The 21807-nt window shown below is 45.1% G+C and overlaps 1 protein-coding gene and 1 pseudogene across 3 annotated transcripts in view; one reads left to right on the plus strand and one right to left on the minus strand.

The window, feature by feature from the left end:
• The window catches only part of LOC124547136 (beta-glucuronidase-like), a 216956-nt gene that overhangs the window by 63236 nt on the left and 131913 nt on the right, over nucleotides 1–21807 (minus strand). For all 3 annotated transcript variants that reach the window (XM_047125089.1, XM_047125088.1, XM_047125087.1), the window contains exon 3: nucleotides 4877–5059. In XM_047125089.1, coding sequence (XP_046981045.1) covers nucleotides 4877–5059 — 183 coding nt within the window. The remainder of the gene's footprint in view (nucleotides 1–4876; nucleotides 5060–21807) is intronic.
• On the plus strand, nucleotides 18900–19019 carry LOC124556496 (annotated as a pseudogene).

The following is a 21807-nucleotide window of genomic DNA, read 5'->3' on the forward strand; positions in this document are numbered from 1 at the left end:
AGAGACAAACTGTGAACTTTAGTGGGGTCACAGAGGAGGTGAAGAAGTAGAGAACGGAAAGTAAAAGACTATGCAGTTGCGCTGGCAGGATAGGAGGCACATGGAGGGCGGGAGTAGGGACAGCAAAGGGAATAAACAGGTGGCAGACAGGGATTACCGAAGACGGAGCTCAGGGGAATTACAGGAATGAAGGATATGTCACACGAAGAGTTCCCACCTGTGTAGTTCAGTAAAGCTGGTGACGGTGGGAAAAATTAAGATGGCACAGGCTGTGAAGCTCTCACTAAAGTGAAGCACATTGTATTGGATGTCATGTTCAGCAACTGTGTGGTCCAACTATCTCTTGGGCAGAGTTTTCCGTGGCTGCTCACATGGACAGAGAGCTTGTTATAATGCTCACATAAAATGCAGCACAGTGGTTGTAGCTAAGTTGGTAGACCACATGGTGGCTTTCTCAGATGGCCCTGCCTTTGGTTTGGTATGGGGTAGGACACAGTTTTGACAGGGTGGGATTAGGAGTAAAGGGTGGATGTATCGGACAGGTCTTGAATTTAGCTCAATAGCAGGGTTTGAGAAATCAGGGAATGGGTTGGGAGTAGAGGTGGAATAGGGCCATACAAGGATATTGCATAAGTTCAATGGATGATGGAATATCACTGTTGGAGGGGTGGAGAGGATAGTGGCGAAGATATTTCTCATTTTAGGGCATGATGAGGGGTAATGAAAACCAAGATGGAGAATGTGATTTAGTTGCTCAGTCCTGGCTGGTACTGAGTAATGAGAGGGGTGCTCCTTTGCAGCCTGATATGGAGGGCATGCTAATAGGTGGCTGTGGAGACAGGGCAAAAGAGATCTTTTCTGAACAAGATGGGGAGGGTAATTTTGGTTTGAGATGACCTCCATGAGACCCTTGGCATGTTTGGAGAGGGACTACACATAACTACTCATGCAGTGACCATGAGTGACTAGGCCGTATGGCCTTTGGCCCTCTCCCCTTACCCACAAACCACTTTCACCCAGTTCTGCACCAAGCAGGCCACTACCCCGTAATCCCTATGTCACTGCACACTCCCACGGACAGCACTAGAGTCTTAGCCTATTCCTAATCTGCTGTCCCCCCCTCTGTCTGCACTACACCCCCTCTGTACCCTGCTATTCACACTGGCAAAGATCACTGCTCACCTTAGATCCAGTTGTAGTCAGGCCCTAATGCCTGAAGATGATAGTGGCCATGTGTCTCTGAGAGTTGTGCTTATGTTAATGTATGTCAGTTTTGTTGTCTACTTCTTATGAACGTCTTAGTCCAAGAGCTGAATTATATCTAGCAGTCTTTTTCATTGTGTCAGTTTTCTACTGAACACCTGCTATATGTGGTGAGGCAGTCTACCATTTTCATATTGTTGTTATTCCATCCTGGACATCCACTGTTTTGAATTAAACTAAACTAGATAATGATGCACATCTTACAGTATTCATGTAGATTATTATATAATGGTTTATGAGCTTCAAGCATGTAAAATGAGTTCAGTGGGCTCTATAATAGATCCAAATCGTCAACTAACCATCTCCAGACTCAAGAAAACAATATTGTTACATATTTTTACTTGTGTCATAGAAAATTAGCCTGTTAAAAGATTACATGGTGAGATCACTGAGAGGTCAGTAACACTGTAAAAGTAATTTTCAGCCAAGTAGATGCATGTTATAACAACTTTAGCTCTCATAGGAACTTAGGTGAATGTCCCCACAGTACAATTCTGGCTGTGCATGTTTGGCAGTGAAAATGTCAAGCAGCAATTCTCCTGGAAGGTGATGTAACCTCACATGATCACTGTCCAGGCAGTTTGTTATCGGTAGTCCATTCACAATGGTCCAAGGAGCTCTACAATTCTGGCTGATGATGCCTTTTATTTAAGAAGTTGTCTTCTGAAGAGAGATTTTTTCACTAACTACTAATGAACAGCTTGCCCCAAAGCATTTGTCTCTCCCTCCACTGTTAACTGAATGACAGATTGCTACTGTGGTGTCACCGCCAGGCACCACACTTGCTAGGTGGTAGCTTAAATCGGCCGCGGTCCATTTAGTACATGTCGGACCCGCGTGTCGCCACTGTGTGATCGCAGACCGAGCGCCACCACAAGGCAGGTCTCGAGATACGGACTAGCACTCGCCCCAGTTGTACGGACGACATTGCTAGCGACTACACGGACGAAGCATCGCTCATTAGCCGAGCAGATAGTTAGCATGCATTGCTCATTAGCCAAGCAGACAGTTAGAATAGCCTTCAGCTAAGTCCATGGCTACGACATAGCATGGCCGAAAGCCACTTCCCCTTGGCAACGCTTGCACATCAATTTTGCTGGTCCATTCTGGAATGCTCGATGGTTGGTTCTGGTAGATGCCTTCAGTAATTTTCCTTTTGTTGTCCGGATGTCTTCCACGACGTCAACTGCCACCATCCAAGCGTTGTCTGCTATCTTTTGCATTGAAGGTCTTCCGCAGACTATTGTTTCCGATAATGGCCCACAATTCATGTCCGCAGAATTTCAGTCATTCTGCAAGGCCAATGGTATTCAACATCTGACATCCGCGCCGTTTTCGCCTCAGTCAAACGGTGCCGCTGAACGATTGGTCCGGACTTTCAAGTCACAGATGTTAAAGTTGAAAGAGTCGCATTCTCGGGAGGACGCGTTGTTGCTCTTTTTGTCGTCGTATCGCTCTCAGCCCCGAGATGGTCGCTCGCCGGCTGAGTTGCTCCATGGTCGTCCTCATCGAACCTTGATGTCTTTGCTGCATCCGCCGCATCAGGTTCCTGTGCAGCGGCAGACTCCTGCTTTTGCTCCGGGCGACGTTGTATTCTATCGCAACTATCGAGGTTCACGGCGTTGGCTCGCAGGGCGCATTCTTCGCTGCCTCGGCCGCGCGATGTATTTGGTTTTGGGGGCCTCTGGTGAGGTGCGTCGGCATTTCAATCAGCTGCGCCTCTGTCGTCGCACGGGTTCTGCCGCTCCCCGTCTGCTTTCAGCGACGGTGCCATCCGGTCAGCGCCCTGGGGACCCATCTACTGGCTCGCCTCATCCCCAGGTGTTACCGACGATGCCTTCCATTTTGCCCCATGGCGACGCGCCGCCGCAGCCGCCGCCGCCGCCGCCTGTTCTCCCGTCGGCGCCGCCCGCATTCGACGCTTCGCTGCAGCCGCCAAGCGCCTCCCTGGGTCACGCGCCGCCGATCGCTTCCCGTGACCAGCCGTCCTCCGCCGTGGCCCTCTTGCCCGCTCCGGACCACATGGCGTCTTCGCGCGTCGGGTACCCCGACGCAATGGAGGTCGACCCTTCGGCCGCTCCTGTCTCTTTACGGGCGCATACACCGCATGTTGACGTGCACCCTGGACTAGGTTTTCAGGCGTTTCCTAGCTCCCCTCGGACCGAATGGCCGGGTGCGGGTGGCACAGCCTCGCCTGTTGTTAGGCTCCCCACCTCATCGCATACGTCAACATGGGGTCCTCCCCACGGCGGGCGGAAGCCTTATAACACGACCGTTCGCCGATTTGCGGGGGAGGAATGTGGTGTCACCGCCAGACACCACACTTGCTAGGTGATAGCTTAAATCGGCCGCGGTCCATTTAGTACATGTCGGACCCGCGTGTCGCCACTGTGTGATCGCAGACCGAGCGCCACCACAAGGCAGGTCTCGAGATACGGACTAGCACTCGCCCCAGTTGTACGGACGACATTGCTAGCGACTACACGGACGAAGCATCGCTCATTAGCCGAGCAGATAGTTAGCATGCATTGCTCATTAGCCAAGCAGACAGTTAGAATAGCCTTCAGCTAAGTCCATGGCTACGACCTAGCAAGGCGCCATTGGTAACATTGCATGTACCTCAAGATAGAGTCTCACTTGTATCACCAAGAACGTTGTAAACCAATGAAGATATAAAAGTTAAGTGTTCTAGTAGCTACATACTTTTCTTTATAACATTAATAAGTATCCTGTTTCAGACCTCTATCTAGCCTCCTTGAAATACGTGTGCCTTTCGGCTACTTCAGTGTGGCGTAGCTGTCTTGTTACGCCACAACAGCTACCTACTCTACTGTACTGCCAGAGCAAGTTGCGAGCATCTAGACTCTTGCATGAGACCTCAATACCTAATATCTTGTCATCTGTTGGCTGTTTTACTAATGACCATACATGATGTGCTACCAGTGATGGCAGTACGAGAAATTCGTTCATGGAGAGCATAATAAATAATCTGCATGACTGGCAACTTTACATTTCTATCATACAGCACTGTATAACATCCTTTCGACATTAGGTGCGATCATTGCCAGGGCAGAGGGGTGGAAATAGAGTTCTGGTATGGGAATAAACTTTCCAATTTATAATTTTCTAATTTATTGAAACTGTATGGCACATCAGCATCAATCAGACTGAAAAAAAATATTAACTAAAAATTTTGAACTAGTGGTAGGCCTACATTCCTGTAGCCAAATCAGTGATTCACAAAGGCAGATAGGCAAAAACAAAGTGGTGGTCTAATTTGAATTTCACATCATTCCAAGATGCACAGTTATCTGGTGGTGGTAAGCACTTGCCTTCCTTCAGTCAGTAAACTAATTTGTTTGGGGATGCAGGGCATGGCATTTGTAACACAAGCAGTGAATAGTCATAGGTGAAAGTGACATTTAGGTATAATGACTCAAGGACTGTGTTGAAGCTGGTTGGCTCACCACTCTCAAAGCACAGACCCACAAAATGTCTCCAGGTAGCCTAGATAAGAACAGTCAACATTGGGTACTTTTGGCCAAACTTTCTGTCTGCAGCACTAGGCGAGAAAGCATTTGAAATGGTTAAATTCACAAATCAGGTTACTGACCACTTCAGCAGAGTAGCAGACACTGCCAAAGCGCAGCCAGACACGTGTGTCTCTGCTCTCCCAGGATCGTGGCACGAAGAAGCTCCGGTCATACCAGACGAGCCCCACATGGTCACGCACCTCCTTCAGTGTTGTGACGTCATTGTAGCTGGCAGGCACTGGCATAGTCAGCACACCACCAGTCTGAAGCAGAGGAATAACATGCACTGTAAATTGGCAGTTACATGGACGGTAGTAAAGCAGAGAGTTCAGTGTCTGAGTCCTACTACAATATCTTCCAACATGAATACTTGGTTCAAATGGCTCTGAGCACTATGGGACTTAACATCTGTGGTCATCAGTCCCCTAGAACTCAGAACTACTTAAGCCTAACTAACCTAAGGACATCACACACATCCATGCCCGAGGCAGGATTCGAACTGTAGCGGTCACGCGGTTCCAGACTGAAGCGCCTAGAACCGCACGGCCACACCGGCCGGATGACATGAATACTTCTCTTGATTCTATTATTAGTTTTCGATTATACTGTATAGTGAAAACAGTTCGCTATCTATTTATCTTTCCGTCAGTCTCTTTTCAATAATACCCAACATTTTTATGGTTGCTGATGCAGCAAGTCGAATTCATAAAACATTAAAGTTAGCGACTCCCTTAGCGAATCCATGTGTTGGATAGACTGATCCATCCGCCAGTCTTGTGTTGATTTTGGGGAATTTCTCACAGTCGTTTACGCAAATTGTGGGCTGGGATTTCATCTTCTCTAACAAGTGGTACACAGAAACATGCGAAGTAGATCATCATTTACTTCATCATAGCAATCGAATTTCCATTTCCCTCAGTAAATATAACAGAAGCGTACTGTGCACAACTTCCTATCTGATGTTAAGAAGCCATTCTGATGACAGAAGAGGTTCCTGGCCATGAAGATAAAGAATTTAAATCAAGAAAGAGCAGATGCCCACTATGCGCACACACCGAAAAATAGAAAACAATGAGAAAGAGGATGAAGAAGAATAACATTTGTCAGATACGTCAGAGGCGTTCTTTGCTGTTCGTACGATGAGCAGTCATATAAGTAACGAGGTTAGTGTCTCTTTTGTCATATGAAAACCGTTATGCAAACTACGTCTATCGCATTTAAACAGCAGTTACTATTTGTAAACGGTATTGTATCTAAGTTTGTGACTTTGCACAACTGTCTGCAGTTTCGAGAATATACTGTAAATACCGTAACTCATACAGGAATGATCCTTATAGAACAAAGGAAGTCTCCAGTGGCTTTGATCGATCAGTTTATTGCAAACTTGATTTTGCTGTTCGCCAGATAATCAATTGTAAGAGGACTTACAGCAGCTTGGGTAACTTATAAGTGGTTTTCCACTGAGTCGGCAATTCAAGAGGAAAGTGTTAAATGAAAGATAGGCCTAGGTGCGACTGTGGCAACTCTTACTGAAGTTGCATCGGCGTGTAGTGTGCAGTCGGCTCGCAGATGGATTTCCAACTCGTTTAAAATATGCTCGCAATCGACCCGTGATTGCGACCGTTGGATTCGTAATTTTTCTTTTCTGCCTGAATTTTATATGAACTGAATAATTCTGTACTCTTTCTTTGCAACGGCTGAACGAATCAATCGCTAGGGCCTCTTCACCTATGTGGGAAACCACGAAAAGTCTCAGTTTTATACAGTATACAAAAATAAATGAGATGGGTACAGGAAGCTTATGTTCGGTTATTGATTCCTTTACCTTACATACGTCAGAATCTGTTCTTTCCACTGACAAAAAACATTTCTGCGTGTCATTTCCACTGAGGGTGCGCAAGAGTTCCACCATTTTCGTCCGACGTCAGTGCACAAGCACACTATGTAGTAAACTGCTCGACCACCCGAACATAGTATACGGATCTTGATAAAACATAACATATCGTACTTCCTCGGATGCTGGGATCGTGAAGTTGTTCTGTCATATGCTAACGACAACATACTTCTCGCACCGCGACGGAAGGTACGAGATGACGGATTGCACAGCGCCACTGTCTCCGGCAGACAAGAATTTCTTCACCAAACACTTTGAGGAGCAGTCTCTTGCTTCCTATGATACATTGATGACACCTCCCTGATATGGCCTCACGGTGAAGATGCACTACAGAAGATCACAGCCCGCATCTCGTGGTCGTGCGGTAGCGTTCTCGCTTCCCACGCCCGGGTTCCCGGGTTCGATTCCCGGCGGGGTCAGGGATTTTCTCTGCCTCGTGATGGCTGGGTGTTGTGTGCTGTCCTTAGGTTAGTTAGGTTTAAGTAGTTCTAAGTTCTAGGGGACTTATGACCACAGCAGTTGAGTCCCATAGTGCTCAGAGCCATTTTTTGAGAAGATCACAGGAACGGTGTAGATGATGAAAATGCACTGCAGAAGATCACATGAACGGTATACACTCCAACATTAAATTTACTATGGGATGCAGAAGAATGTCAAGACCATTCTTGGATGCTTTAGCTGAGAGCAAGACAGGTGGCCGGCTTGGTCATTCAGTGCACGGGAAACCAACGCACACCGATCGGTACGTGAACGCCAGTAGTTTTCACCATCCTGTATACAAGAAAGCGGTCCTGATCTTGTTAGTACACTGAGTAAACATTATTTCCAATGACGCTCACTTTCAGTCTGAATTGCAGCATTTGAGATGCGTGTTCAGAGAAGACGACTACAGCAAGAGAGACATTGCACATTCTTTCAGGTGCCGGCAGAAGAGGCCAAGCCGGCTGCATTCCTGACATACCGTAGAGCAACGAGCAGCAAGTTACGAAATGTGCTGCAGAGATATGGACTGAGACAACTGTTCCAGCACGCCCCCAAGATATGAGAAGTGTTGCGCGCTGTGAAAGACGACATAGCTCTTCGAGTGCCCGATGTCCCTTGCGAATGGATCAGAATCTACTTAGATAAGGCTCATCCCAAGAATTTCCCCCGGTGGGCGCGCCCGCGCCCCGCGGGCGCAAGGCAGTGTAATCCAGCGCCCCGTCCGCGACCGTGTGTCGCTAGTGTCGCCATAGGAGCGAGAGAGACAGCTGCAGAACGAGTGAGATAGCACAGCACTGCTCTGCGCTGGACTGTTCTGCGGTCCGATCCAACGTAAACAAGGTAACAGAGGCAGCGCAGCTCTGCAAAAGTGGTCCACGAGCGGTAAAACAAGCAAACCATTTACTGTTTAAATAACAACCAGTGTTCGTGTGGCAGAATTACTACGCAAAGCCTTGGAAAATAATATCCAAAACACGAATCGAAAAACAACATAGTAGTATTCTGACATACAGGTTGATTCTATTAATACTGCACATGCACACTCGTCATATGTACAATAGGCGTCTTCTGAAAAATATATCAGTTTCTTAAATGAACTAGAGTCATACTCTATTTTAGAAATAATTTCATGTAAGGCATATAGAGTCTCATTCCTGCTGTTAGTAGTTGTAAGTAAACGTTTTTTGTTGTTCTTCGTGCTACAGCTTTTTGCATCCCTTTTCAGGGTTTAGAAATCGGATGCTTAGTTTGCAGTTTTGTACGTAATAATTTTAACTGACCAAGTTTGAAAACAGAATTAACGTTATAAAGCTCTTCAATTCCTACAGTCAAAATTGTTGTAGAAGACAATTAACATTTTATATGTTTTTCTTTTTCGAGGAAACGATTTTCTCTAGGTTTGGTGCAATATTCAATATTCCGCGAGACTGCTAACCTCAAAGAATTAGTCAAACTTTTATCGCCAAGTAACGAACGGTTCTTAGTTTTAGCAAGCTTTAACAGAAAGAAAAAGTGCTCACAAATATCGAGAGAACTTTGGCCGAGTGCTTGTGCAAAAGAGGATATTTCTCTCGTGGAAGACAGCTGTAAAAGTCATGCAGAGTTTTACACATAAGAAAGCGGTCCTTCATGCGGATATCGCTCTGCAGGTCAATCAGCTCTACTTGAAGCACTTGTGAGACGTCCTCTGCCCGAAGGGAAAACTGGCGAACAAATATATCTAAGGCCAGTTGAAGCTCACTTATCTCCAAAACTCTGTTTTCAAACTGTTCTTGTAATTCGAAAATGATTTGAACATAATCCGAAAAATCCACATCTTCGTTAACGCTGTCTAGTGCAGGAAAGTGAGCACAATTCTTCTCGCGCAACTGTTTTTCCCACAAAATGAATTATTTTTTTTATTTTTGCCGGCGGCGGTGGCCGTGCGGTTCTAGGCACTTCAGTCCGGAACCGCGTGACTGCTACGGTCGCAGGTTCGAATACTGCCTCGGGCATGGATGTGTGTGATGTCCTTAGGTTAGTTAGGTTTAAGTAGTTCTAAGTTCTAGGGGACTGATGACCTCAGATGTTGAGTCCCATAGTGGTCAGAGCCATTTGAACCACTTTTGAAGATTTTTTTGAAATGCTTGAATCGTCTGAACTAAATCAACAACAGTGAGATTTTCGCCTTGGAGTGAATAGTTCGAAGTATTTAAATGAGCACTAAGATCACTCAAAAAAGCCAAATTCACCACCCACATACGATCACAAAGTAATTCTCCTGGACATCCTTTCATTTCCAAAAAGGTATTTATTTCGCCCCTCAAGGTGAAAAACCGATGAAGCACTTTTCCTCTGCTCAGCCATCTTACTTCGGCGTGGTAGGGGATGTCGGGGTATCCTGCTTCGATATCAGCCAGAAATTCTTTAAATTGACGATGTGTGTGTCCATGCGATCGAAGATAATTAACCGTTCGAAGAACTGTGTCCATAATATTTTTTATGTTGAAGATCTTCGTACAAAGTGCCTCTTGGTGGATTATCAGACAATGGACTGCCGCGAATAAGGAACAGCCGACTTCAGCCATTTTTGACGTGACAAAACTCAGAAATCCAGTGCGTATCCCTCGTAGCGCAAGGGCTCCATCCGTTGTTAGACTGGTCAGACGTTCCCATTTTAAACCCATTGACTCTAACATGTTTTCCACGGCTAGAAAAATATCCAAACCCATGGTTGTGTCTTTTAATGGTATAAGGTTGATAAATTCTTCGGTGACACGCAGATTGTCGTCAACACCTCGAATGAATATGACGAGCTGAGATATGCCCGCAACGTCCGCGGACTCATCAAGAGCGATAGAAAGTGAAATGAAGTTTGCCGCTCTCTCCATTAATTGCTTTTCCAATCTGAGGCCGTATCTTCGACTCGGCGAGCAACAATTTGAGGCGAAAGAGCTATTTTTTTGAAATTTTTCCGTGAGGTCTCCTGGACAAATACAAGCCGAGTCGACCAGGCAATCCTTGATGTGATTCCCAGCCGCAAAGGGTTTCCCTGCTTTCGCAATTCTCAGCGAGCAATTGTAACTGAAGCGCAAACTTTTCCCACCTGTGTCCTGCTCCTACCACGGCAAAAAGAGAAAATACAATTAATTTTCTACAATCCTGTTTTCTAAACACTTTTATCATTTTAACAGCTGTTTCATTCATTGAAACTCAAATAAAAAAACTAACAAAAAAAGTTTGGTTTTTGGTGTGTTTTCACCCAGTTCCCCCGAAAAGCGGCCTTAGACGTTATCCAGGACAGCGAAATGTGGTCGCAAAATAAATTTTTATCTATTGGAATATCTGCGTTTTAATTCATTTAAAACATAGATCAAACTACAATATATGTTTTCCAATCCATAAAAACACAAATATACAAAAACAAAGAATGACTCTTAATGACACTTTGCTGCCCGAGAGAGCGTTTGAGACGGCTTTTCAGAAAGTGGCAAAAATAACGCACGTGAAACTTTTTCTTATGTCTGTGCGACGCGATTTAATGCAACCCAGGTATAAGAACTAACCGAAAAGAAATGTTCCTTGTTGCTGACAATCTGATATCCGATAACTGGCAAAATATAGCTTTATTTATCATCTTTATAAATTACAAAGAGTCATACGATAGGAAACACTTACTTCATTGCAATGCTGCTTGAAATTTTCTTTCAGCTCTTCAAGCGTTGATTGGCTTTCATCTTGCGACAAATTTTCGAACTGATATTTGTGACAGGTATTAAAGTGCCGTTCAATCGAGTACTTTTTCTAAATACATGAGGTTCCGATGTCATACTAAACATTTGGCATGATTTTCGACAGCAGTACAAAGGAAATTAATTTCTCACTGGGGTTTTAATAGTGCGGACGCGCCGCTCCTCTTTCTTTTTGTCTGCTGCTGTTGACCATCCATCTCGATCCACTGTAGCCTTATGTTTGTTGCCTAACGGCTTTGTGTCGCTTTTGACCGCTGCTGGCGCGTACAGGGCCATGGCGAGGCGCGGCCACTGCGCCAACATGCTAATTCGCCCGGGGCGCTGGCTGCGGGCGATCGCGGGCGCTGACGCCCCGGGGGCACAGTTTGGACGAGCCTGGCTTAGATCAAACAATTCGCACAGTTGTGGAGCGTTGTAGTGAGCACAAACGCCATAATAAACCAAGGAAGGTTGTGAAGTCAGCCACAGCTAAGCATTACCCGGAAAGAGGACATAAATGCAATTTGTAAAGACGAGAGTCTCGGCTCATGCGTTATCGTATTGGAGTTCCGTTGTAAAGGAAGTGGCCGACAATAGAATAAACAGCAACAATTTTAGCAGAACTAGGGAGAGACGAACTCTGGGTATCGAGCAAAAGCAAAGACGGATAGCTTACACTTGTAGCAAAGCAACAGCGGCAGTTTCAAACGTGGCGCCGGCCCCTCGCGCCACGTGACGTCACTGGTCCTGCGGCCGAGGCCTACGAGAAAGGAAGGCCGTGGCGCGTACGTCACGAAAGTAGGCCTGCGCTCGTTCGCTCGCCCGCTCAACTCAGCAGACAAACTACATTGCTACACCTGTTAACTCGTAACTAGGCGTGTACGTTGAAACGAGAATTGCATCTTCTACTGGAGTCCTCAATCATGGAGTCTTAGTGTTATTAGTCCTACAATGATTGGAAGTCCAAAGGCCTACTTATCTAACTCTAATCTCTCTGATTTTATCCTCATGGTCTCTTCGCGAGACATACGTAGGAGAGAGCAATATACTGCTTGACTCTTCGGCGAAGATTTGTTCTCGAAACTTCAACAATAGCCCGTACCGAGCTACTGAGCGTCTCTCCTGCAGAGTCTTACACTGGAGTTTATCTATCATCTCCGTAACGCTTTCGCGATTACTAAATGATCCTGTAACGAAGGCTGCTCTCCGTTGGATCTTCTCTATCTCTTCTATCAACCCTATCTGGTACGGATCCCACACTGCTGAGCAGTATTCAAGCAGTGGGCGAACAAGCGTACTGTAACCTACTTCCTTTGTTTTCGGATTGCATTTCCTTAGGATTCTTCCAATGAATCTCAGTCTGGCATCTGCTTTACCGACGATCAACTTTATATGATCATTCCATTTTCAATCACTCCTAATGCGTACTCCCAGATAATTTATGGAATTAACTGCTTCCAGTTGTGACCTCCCATATTGTAGCTAAATGATAAGGGATCTTTCTTTCTATGTATTTGCAGCACATTACACTTGTCTAGATTGAGATTCAATTGCCATTCCCTGCACCATGCGTCAATTCGCTGCAGATCCTCCTGCATTTCAGTACAACCACTCGATATACCACAGCATCATCCGCAAAAAGCCTCAGTGAACTTCCGATGTCATCCACAAGGTCATTTATGTATACTGTGAGTAGCAACGGTCCTACGACACTCCCCTGCGGCACACCTGAAATCACTCTTACTTCGGAAGACTTCTCTCCATTGAGAATGACATGCTGCGTTCTGTTATGTAGGAACTCTTCAATCCAATCACACAATTGGTCTGATAGTCCATATGGTCTTACTTTGTTCATTAAACGACTGTGGGGAACTGTATCGAAAGCCTTGCGGAAGTCAAGAAACACGGCATCTACCTGTGAACCCGTGTCTATGGCCCTCTGAGTCTCGTGGACGAATAGCGCGAGCTGTACGGCTGTACTGGTGTACAATAAAATTAAAATCATCCCAAAATGATTATCAGGTGCATAAGGCACCACTTCTTGTATGAAGTGAGGACTGTTATGCAGAAAAGACTAAATGCTGTAAACAAGCCGTTATACCATTTATATCGTTTATTAATCTTAAATTAAATTTTGTTGTAGGACTGTTAATCAGTAAGACTTCATAATAGCAGATTCCAGTAGAAGATGCAATTCTCGTTAGTACGTACACGCCCAGCTGCGAGTTAACAGATTTAGAAACGGATTTTGTCTGCTGAGCTGAGCGAGCGAGTGAGTTCAGGCCTACTTTCGTGACGTACACTTCACTCCGGCCTCTCTGACTGGTTCTAGATGCTGCAATTGTGCCCATATAATCGGAATATCGTGCCAGCACTGGCAGTCAGATGTGTTTTACTCCTTACGACGATGGTAGAGAGAGCCATTCAAAGCTAAAGTGAAAAAAGCTACATCCTCTTATATCTTTGGAATGTGATGTAGTTAAATCAGTAGCATAATTAAGAGGCTCCAGATCAGAAGATATTTATGGTTTCTCAAATTTTGTGATTAAAATAAAAAAGATTTAATGTCATTACCTCACTGCACACTTAAAACTGAATGTTTGTCAGTGGTATTTTTCAAGAATATCTGAAAAAGATTGTAGTCGTTCCTTTACACAAAAAGAGTGACAATCCTGCACTAATAATTATCGTCCAATTTCTGTGGTATCTATGTTCTCAAGAAAAAGTTGAATATTGTAAGCAAGTTTACAAGCATTTGACAAAAAACATATACTGACTACGTCTCAATATAGTTTTAGGCCCAAATTATCAATAGTTACAAAAAAAAAAAAAAAAAAAAAACACTCCGTCTTCAGGCCACAAGTGGCCTACCGGGACCACCCGACCGCCGTGGCATCCTTAGGGGAGGATGCGAATAGGAGGGGCGTGGGGTCAGCACACTGCTCTCCCGGTCGTTATGATGGTATTCTTTACCGAAGCCGCTACTATTCGGTCGAGTAGCTGAGTGCACCCCGAAAAATGGCAGCAGCGCAAGGCAACTGGATGGTCACCCATCCAAGTGCCAGCCACGCCCAAAAGCGCTTCGGTGATCTCACGGGAACCGGTGTATCCACTGCGGCTAGGCCGTCGCCCTATCAATAGTTACAGCCTTTGAAAATGTTTCTGGTGTGAAATCCTTTTCTGAATCCAAATTATCTGCTGAAGTCACACTAGTGGACTTGAGCAAGGCATTTGGTTTTGTAAACCACAGATGGTGTCACGTCATTAGGGACCTGGACTCTCCCTCATTACATCCTATCTCTGTAACAGGAAATAAACTGTAAGCTACCATGGTCAAAATTCTTAGTTTCTGAATGTTACTGGACGTGATTCCCAAGGATGAGTGTTCGGGCTACTACTGTTTATAATATGTATAAATGACCTGCCCAGTAACTTGCCTGCAAATCTGAGCTTTATGCAGTTGATACAACTTTATCAATTCTGGGAAGGACTTAAATAAACTGAAGGGGCAAAGTAAACATTTTATTTATTTATTTATTTATTTATGCATTTATTTTACCTGGCAAGATTATCCATTATGTTGTTTGAAGTCAGTGAGTTAGCTATTAACTATGAAAAGACTGTAAATATTTTTTTCAGTTCATCCTATCATGGGGCTGAGTCCACTTCTACCAACCTGCTTGGCGTACACCTTGATACAAAGTTAACTTGGGAGAGTCAAATAGACTACATAGCTCGAAAAATTTCACGAGTTACCCATCTACTCAAAAAATTACACACATCTGTTTTTGAAAAACTTCTGATTAACTTCTATTATGCCTTCTTTCATTGTTGTTTAAACTATGGCATTCTTCTAACGGGTGATTCTCTAGGGGCCATGAAATTTTTTTATTTGGCAGACGAAAGTCATCAGGAGCATCTCTGGGATTACCAAAACTAATATAACACTTAGGCTAATTCCAAAGAATTACAGGCAATGATAGTTCCATCTCTTTTTATATACAGCTCCCTCCTAACATAAAAGAAAACCTTGACAGCTGTAATCTTAAGCTGCACATTCCTAACGACTATACTCGTCAACCTTTAAAGACAGACATACTTACAACTAGATTAAAAAAAAGACGACAAAGCAGTTACGAATGCGTAGGAATAAAGCTTTTCAACACTTTACCCGTGCAGGCACATGCTGCCTCTTTAAATATCTTTAAAGATAAGATCCAAAACTGGCTAAAAGAGATACCTTTTTCCACTCGTAAAGAATTTGAAACTCTTCAAAAATAGACCAGGTTTACTAAATAACTCGTACTACTGCTTGCTTGTACCTCCTTTCTACGCTTTTCTGCCTACTCTGGTATCTTGTCTTATGTATGTAATGAAAGTGCAAGTAACTAAATAATTTTCAGCTCACATTTTACTGTTAACCACATTGGGAAAAATTTGTGTATGCCCTCTATTCTTATATTATGAGAGACTTAGTAAGTAACTTAACGATGTTTAGTTTCATATTTAACCATTAACCGTGGGGAGAGATCTTTATGTATCGCCTGTACTGTTTTATCCTGCATGTTCTTTTATTATGTGTACTTTAATTATATGTAGTATCATAGCGCATGTAAGTCCGCGGGACTTTGTGTCAGCAGTGCTCTATTACACCTGCATCGTGCAACTGCCAGAGAATTAGTTGCTGACTGGCCAATATCCATGACGTCATAAGAAAAGCATAATAAAGTCCGTAACAATGTCGCCTGGGGCTCGGCCTGCCAGGAGCACTATTGACATTTAAGATGTGCTCTTAGGTTCGTGCCAAACCACACCGTAGGAAATTGAGAAATATTCGGAATACACCCAAATGTTTGTGACAACTCGCAGCAATTTCATCTTTCGTCTACTAATCAGACTGAAGTTACAAAATCGAACAAACCCATTCTTGAGGCAGCGCGCTCTTATATGTAAATATTATCGAATATTGCAGAACAGAATTCTATTACGTTAATACGAAAGCCCTAAAATCCATTACGAATGCGAAGACGAAAATAAAATTAGCTGGTAATAGGACGTCAACCTACTGCCATCAACTCCATAGCTCCGCGCCTCTACTTTTCATGCTACGGTGAACTCATGTAACTACAGTCATTATTCCTCATCTTACGATTTCCTAACTACTTTTACCACTGATGTGTTGTTAGCTGAAACTTATTTATAAAAAATCGTACCAAAAATGACGTGTTTGTCTTCAACGCACCATTGCCTTGAAACGACATACGAAATAACACAAACTTATAATACAAACACAATCAAATACGACTAAATCCAATCGAGAAACCAAACGCTATAGAATTGCATGGTTACACCGAGTTGCACTACGACTTTGTGAACGTTAGCCAATCAGCATTACCCTTGGCGTCCTCAAGATGCAGTACTCGTCTACACGTGATAAGACTTGGACATATTTCCTCCGGACATCAGCGCTGCCGAGGGCTGTATCGTGCACGACACTCTGAACTTGGTCACGTTATTGCATCCTGTGATAAACGCTGAGCTTTTGGAGCTCCAAGTGTCAGTTCGTTCTATTTCATTTATTTTCTTGTAGCCTTTAATTTTTCATTATACAGAAATCTGGCGATTTAGACTGTATTAATATAGGATATTGTAACTGTGAAAGTGCTTTTTTATTGCTATAGCTTACAGCACATCCTAATACACTATGAGAAATACACTCCTGGAAATTGAAATAAGAACACCGTGAATTCATTGTCCCAGGAAGGGGAAACTTTATTGACACATTCCTGGGGTCAGATACATCACATGATCACACTGACAGAACCACAGGCACATAGACACAGGCAACAGAGCATGCACAATGTCGGCACTAGTACAGTGTATATCCACCTTTCGCAGCAATGCAGGCTGCTATTCTCCCATGGAGACGATCGTAGAGATGCTGGATGTAGTCCTGTGGAACGGCTTGCCATGCCATTTCCACCTGGCGCCTCAGTTGGACCAGCGTTCGTGCTGGACGTGCAGACCGCGTGAGACGACGCTTCATCCAGTCCCAAACATGCTCAATGGGGGACAGATCCGGAAATCTTGCTGGCCAGGGTAGTTGACTTACACCTTCTAGAGCACGTTGGGTGGCACGGGATTCATGCGGACGTGCATTGTCCTGTTGGAACAGCAAGTTCCCTTGCCGGTCTAGGAATGGTAGAACGATGGGTTCGATGACGGTTTAGATGTACCGTGCACTATTCAGTGTCCCCTCGACGATCACCAGTGGTGTACGGCCAGTGTAGGAGATCGCTCCCCACACCATGATGCCGGGTGTTGGCCCTGTGTGCCTAGGTCGTATGCAGTCCTGATTGTGGCGCTCACCTGCACGGCGCCAAACACGCATACGACCATCATTGGCACCAAGGCAGAAGCGACTCTCATCGCTGAAGACGACACGTCTCCATTCGTCCCTCCATTCACGCCTGTCGCGACACCACTGGAGGCGGGCTGCACGATGTTGGGGCGTGAGCGGAAGACGGCCTAACGGTGTGCGGGACCGTAGCCCAGCTTCATGGAGACGGTTGCGAATGGTCCTCGCCGATACCCCAGGAGCAACAGTGTCCCTAATTTGCTGGGAAGTGGTGGTGCGGTCCCCTACGGCACTGCGTAGGATCCTACGGTCTTAGCGTGCATCCGTGCGTCGCTGCGGTCCGGTCCCAGGTCGACGGGCACGTGCACCTTCCGCCGACCACTGGCGATAACATCGATGTACTGTGGAGACCTCACGCCCCACGTGTTGAGCAATTCGGCGGTACGTCCACCCGGCCTCCCGCATGCCCACTATACGCCCTCGCTCAAAGTCCGTCAACTGCACATACGGTTCACGTCCACGCTGACGCGGCATGCTACCAGTGTTAAAGACTGCGATGGAGCTCCGTATGCCACGGCAAACTGGCTGACACTGACGGCGGCGGTGCACAAATGCTGCGGAGCTAGTGCCATTCGACGGCCTACACCGCGGTTCCTGGTGTGTCCGCTGTGCCGTGCGTGTGATCATTGCTTGTAGAGCCCTCTCGCGGTGTCCGGAGCAAGTATGGTGGGTCTGACACACCGGTGTCAATGTGTTCTTTTTTTCCATTTCCAGGAGTGTAGTTGCTTAGTATTACATCTACATCGGTACTCCCCAAGCCATTGTATAGTGCGTGGCGAAGCGTATCCCGTACCACTACCAGTCTTTTCCTTTCCTGTTCCGCTCGCAAATAGAGCGAGAGAAAACCAACTGCCTATAGGCCTCCGTATGAGCCCTAATTTCTGGAATCTTATGTTCGTGGTCTTAACGCGCAATGTACGTTGGCGGCAGTAGAATCGTTCAGCAGTCAGCTTCAAAAACCGGTTCTCTAAATTTTCTCAATAGTTTTCCTCGAAAAGAACGTCACCTTCGCTCCAGGGATTCCCATCATTTATTGTTTGTAGTACCTTGTGTCCACCTGTGAAGTTAGCCAAAAAGGAAGTATTTTACCGTCTTTAAAATTACGGAGACGGTAAAAAATGTTCAAATGTGTGTGAATTCCTAAGGGACCAAACTGCTGAGGTCATCGGGCCCTAGACTCACACACTACTTAAACTAACTTATGCAAAGAACAACACACATACCTATGGCCGAGGGAGGACCCGAGCCTCCGGCGGGAGGGGCCGCGCAATCCGTTACATTACGCCTCTAACCGAGCAGCCACTCCGCGCGGCAAGACGGTAAACTGAAGGGGGCCTTGTAAATTCGACAGGCTTGTGACTGCACAAGAATTGTTACGTCAGTGTTGCTTCGTTTAAAAAATTTAGCTTCAGGGTGGACGACATGTCAATATTAGATGAAACAGGCCCACTGAGAACTAGTAAGAATTTCCTGCGCGAAGCTGTTTTTATTTCAGTTTCACTTCGCAGTTTAGCTATATCCCTATTCAGACTTCACAGTATTTCCCACAGCTTACGTTCAATCTTCCATCATCTTATTCCACATGCTAGATACGCAATGCCAACGGCCTTGCCGCCAGTGGCAAACACCGGTTCCCGTCACATCACCGAAGTTAAGCGCTGTCGGACTCGGCTAGCACTTGGATGGGTGACCATCCGGGTTACCGAGCGCTGTTGGCAAGCGGGGTGCACTCAGCCCTTGTGAGGCAAACTGAGGAGCTACTTGATTGAGAAGTAACGGCTCCGGTCTCGGGAAGTAACATACTGCCGAGAGAGCGGTGCGCTTACTACATTCCCCTCCACATCCTCATTCGGTGGCGCCTGTGGGCTGAGGACTACACAGCGGAGAGTTGTTAAAATTCTGCCTTCATAGCCTGTTCGGGCGGAATATAATTATCTTTAGGTACGCAATAAAAAGAAAGAAAGTAAAAAGTATGAAGGTTACATAGGGTGTTACAAAAAGGTGCGGCCAAACTTTCAGGAAATATTCCTCACACACAAATAAAGAAAAGATGTTATGTGGACATGTGTCCGGAAACGCTTAATTTCCATGTTACAGCTCAATTTAGTTTCGTCAGTATGTACTATACTTCCTCGATTCACCGCCAGTTGGCCCAATTGAAGGAAGGTAATGTTGACTTCGGTGCTTGTGTTGACATGCGACTCATTGCTCTACAGTACTAGCATCGAGCACATCAGTACGTAGCATCAACAGGTTAGTGTTCATCACGAACGTGGTTTTGCAGTCAGTGCAATGTTTACAAATGCGGAGTTGGCAGATGCCCATTTGACGTATGGATTAGCACGGGGCAATAGCCGTGACGCGGTACGTTTGTATCGAGACAGATTTCCAGAACGAAGGTTTCCCGACAGGAAGACGTTTGAAGCAATTGATCGGCGTCTTAGGGAGCACGGAACATTCCACCCTATGATTCGCGACTGGGGAAGACCTAGAACGACGAGGGCACCTGCAATAGACGAGGCAATTCTTCGTGCAGTTGACGATAACCCTAATGTCAGCGTCAGAGAAGTTGCTGCTGTACAAGGTAACGTTGACCACGTCACTGTATGGAGAGTGCTAAGGGAGAACCAATTGTTTCCGTACCATGTACAGCGTGTGGTTGCACTATCAGCAGCTGATTGGCCTCCACGGGTACACTTCTGCGAATGGTTCATCCAACAATGTGTCAATCCTCATGTCAGTGCAAATTTTCTCTTTACGGATGAGGCTTCATTCCAACGTGATCAAATTGTAAATTTTCACAATCAACATGTGTGGGCTGACGAGAATCCGCACGCAATTGTGCAATCACGTCATCAACACAGATTTTCTGTGAACGTTTGGGCAGGCATTGTTGGTGATGTCTCGATTGGGCCCCATGTTCTTCCACCTACGCTCAATGGAGCACGTTATCATGATTTCATACGGGATACTCCACCTGTGCTGCTAGAACATGTGCCGTTACAAGTACGACACAACATGTGGTTCATGCACGATGGAGCTCCTGCACATTTCAGTGGAAGTGTTCGTACGCTTCTCAACAACAGATTCGGTGACCGATTGATTGCTAGAGGTGGGCCAATTCCATGGCCTCCACGCTCTCCTGACCTCAACCCTCTTGACTTTCATTTATTGGGGCATTTGAAAGCTCTTGTCTACGCAACCCCGGTACCAAATGTAGAGACTCTTCGTGCTCGTATTGTGGACGGCTGTGATACAAAACGCCATTCTCCAGGGCTGCATCAGCGCATCAGGAATTCCATGTGACGGAGGGTGGATGCATGTATCCTCGCTAACGGAGGACATTTTGAACATTTCCTGTAACAAAGTGTTTGAAGTCACGCTGGTACGTTCTGTTGCTGCGTGTTTCCATTCCATGATTAATGTGATTTGAAGAGAAGTAATAAAATGAGCTCTAACATGGAAAGTGAGCGTTTCCGGACACATGTCCACGTAGCATATTTTCTTTCTTTGTGTGTGAGGAATGTTTCCTGAAAGTTTGGCCGTACCTTTTTGTAACACCCTGTATATAGTGTCATAGGGCCGCATTAGAACCTTACTGTTGACAATGAAGAATTAGAATGCTGTCCTTACGTTACACGAAGTTCGTATCAACTAATGTACAGCATACCACAATACTAATTTACATTTAGTGCATCTAAAATATCTACTCAGGGTAATAAACCTACTACTTTTTTTTCAGAGAGATCACGAAGCACGCGCAAATATCCAAGGAAGGAGATGCACCAATGACAGTTCCCTTAATTTACTATAGAAGAAACACTGATGTATAGTTACACGGAGTCAGCGTCGAAATTCCTCCGATGTAGTGAGTAAACAAAGCTCTTTACAGTTGTGTAGTGTGGCTTTATAAATTTATTGTACACACATTGACAAAAATTGTGATGCTGCAACAATAATATCTTGCACAGTTTATTGTTTAGAAAGGGAAAGTCGTTTTGCGCCAATCTGTATGTTCCTTTATTTTCTTACGTTACCTTAGTTTACTGCTCTTTCGACTTTTTTCTTTTTTTGCTTTCTCTTAATCATTGAAGGCATAAGCGTCCATAGGCTATTTAAGCAATAGCACGAGCCTAATTATACTGATAAGCTAACCAGTGGAAAAAAGCTTCTATCGGAGCACAAAAAAGGGCGAATATACACCTGTTTAAAAGACTTTACCTGAAAAGTCGGACACCGGCCGTCTCATTCTACGTTCCTCAGCATCTTTAAAAATTTTGGCACGAGAACAGCTCTTACTAACATGTAACTCATGTCTTACTTCCACAAGTTCCCCTGCCTGTAACTCGCTCACACCCACTAATACATCACTAAAGTCACTCACATCTATCCACTCCCCTTGCCCATTCTCATCCACTCATGCTGGCCAACTCTTTATCATTATTTCTTTGTGTCTCTCTGTCACTGGCTCCTGTCTCACAGCCACAGTCTCCTTCGTTCTGTCCT

The sequence above is a fragment of the Schistocerca americana genome, chromosome 1 (genome assembly GCF_021461395.2).
Source record: "Schistocerca americana isolate TAMUIC-IGC-003095 chromosome 1, iqSchAmer2.1, whole genome shotgun sequence".
NCBI classification, from domain to species: domain Eukaryota; kingdom Metazoa; phylum Arthropoda; class Insecta; order Orthoptera; family Acrididae; genus Schistocerca; species Schistocerca americana.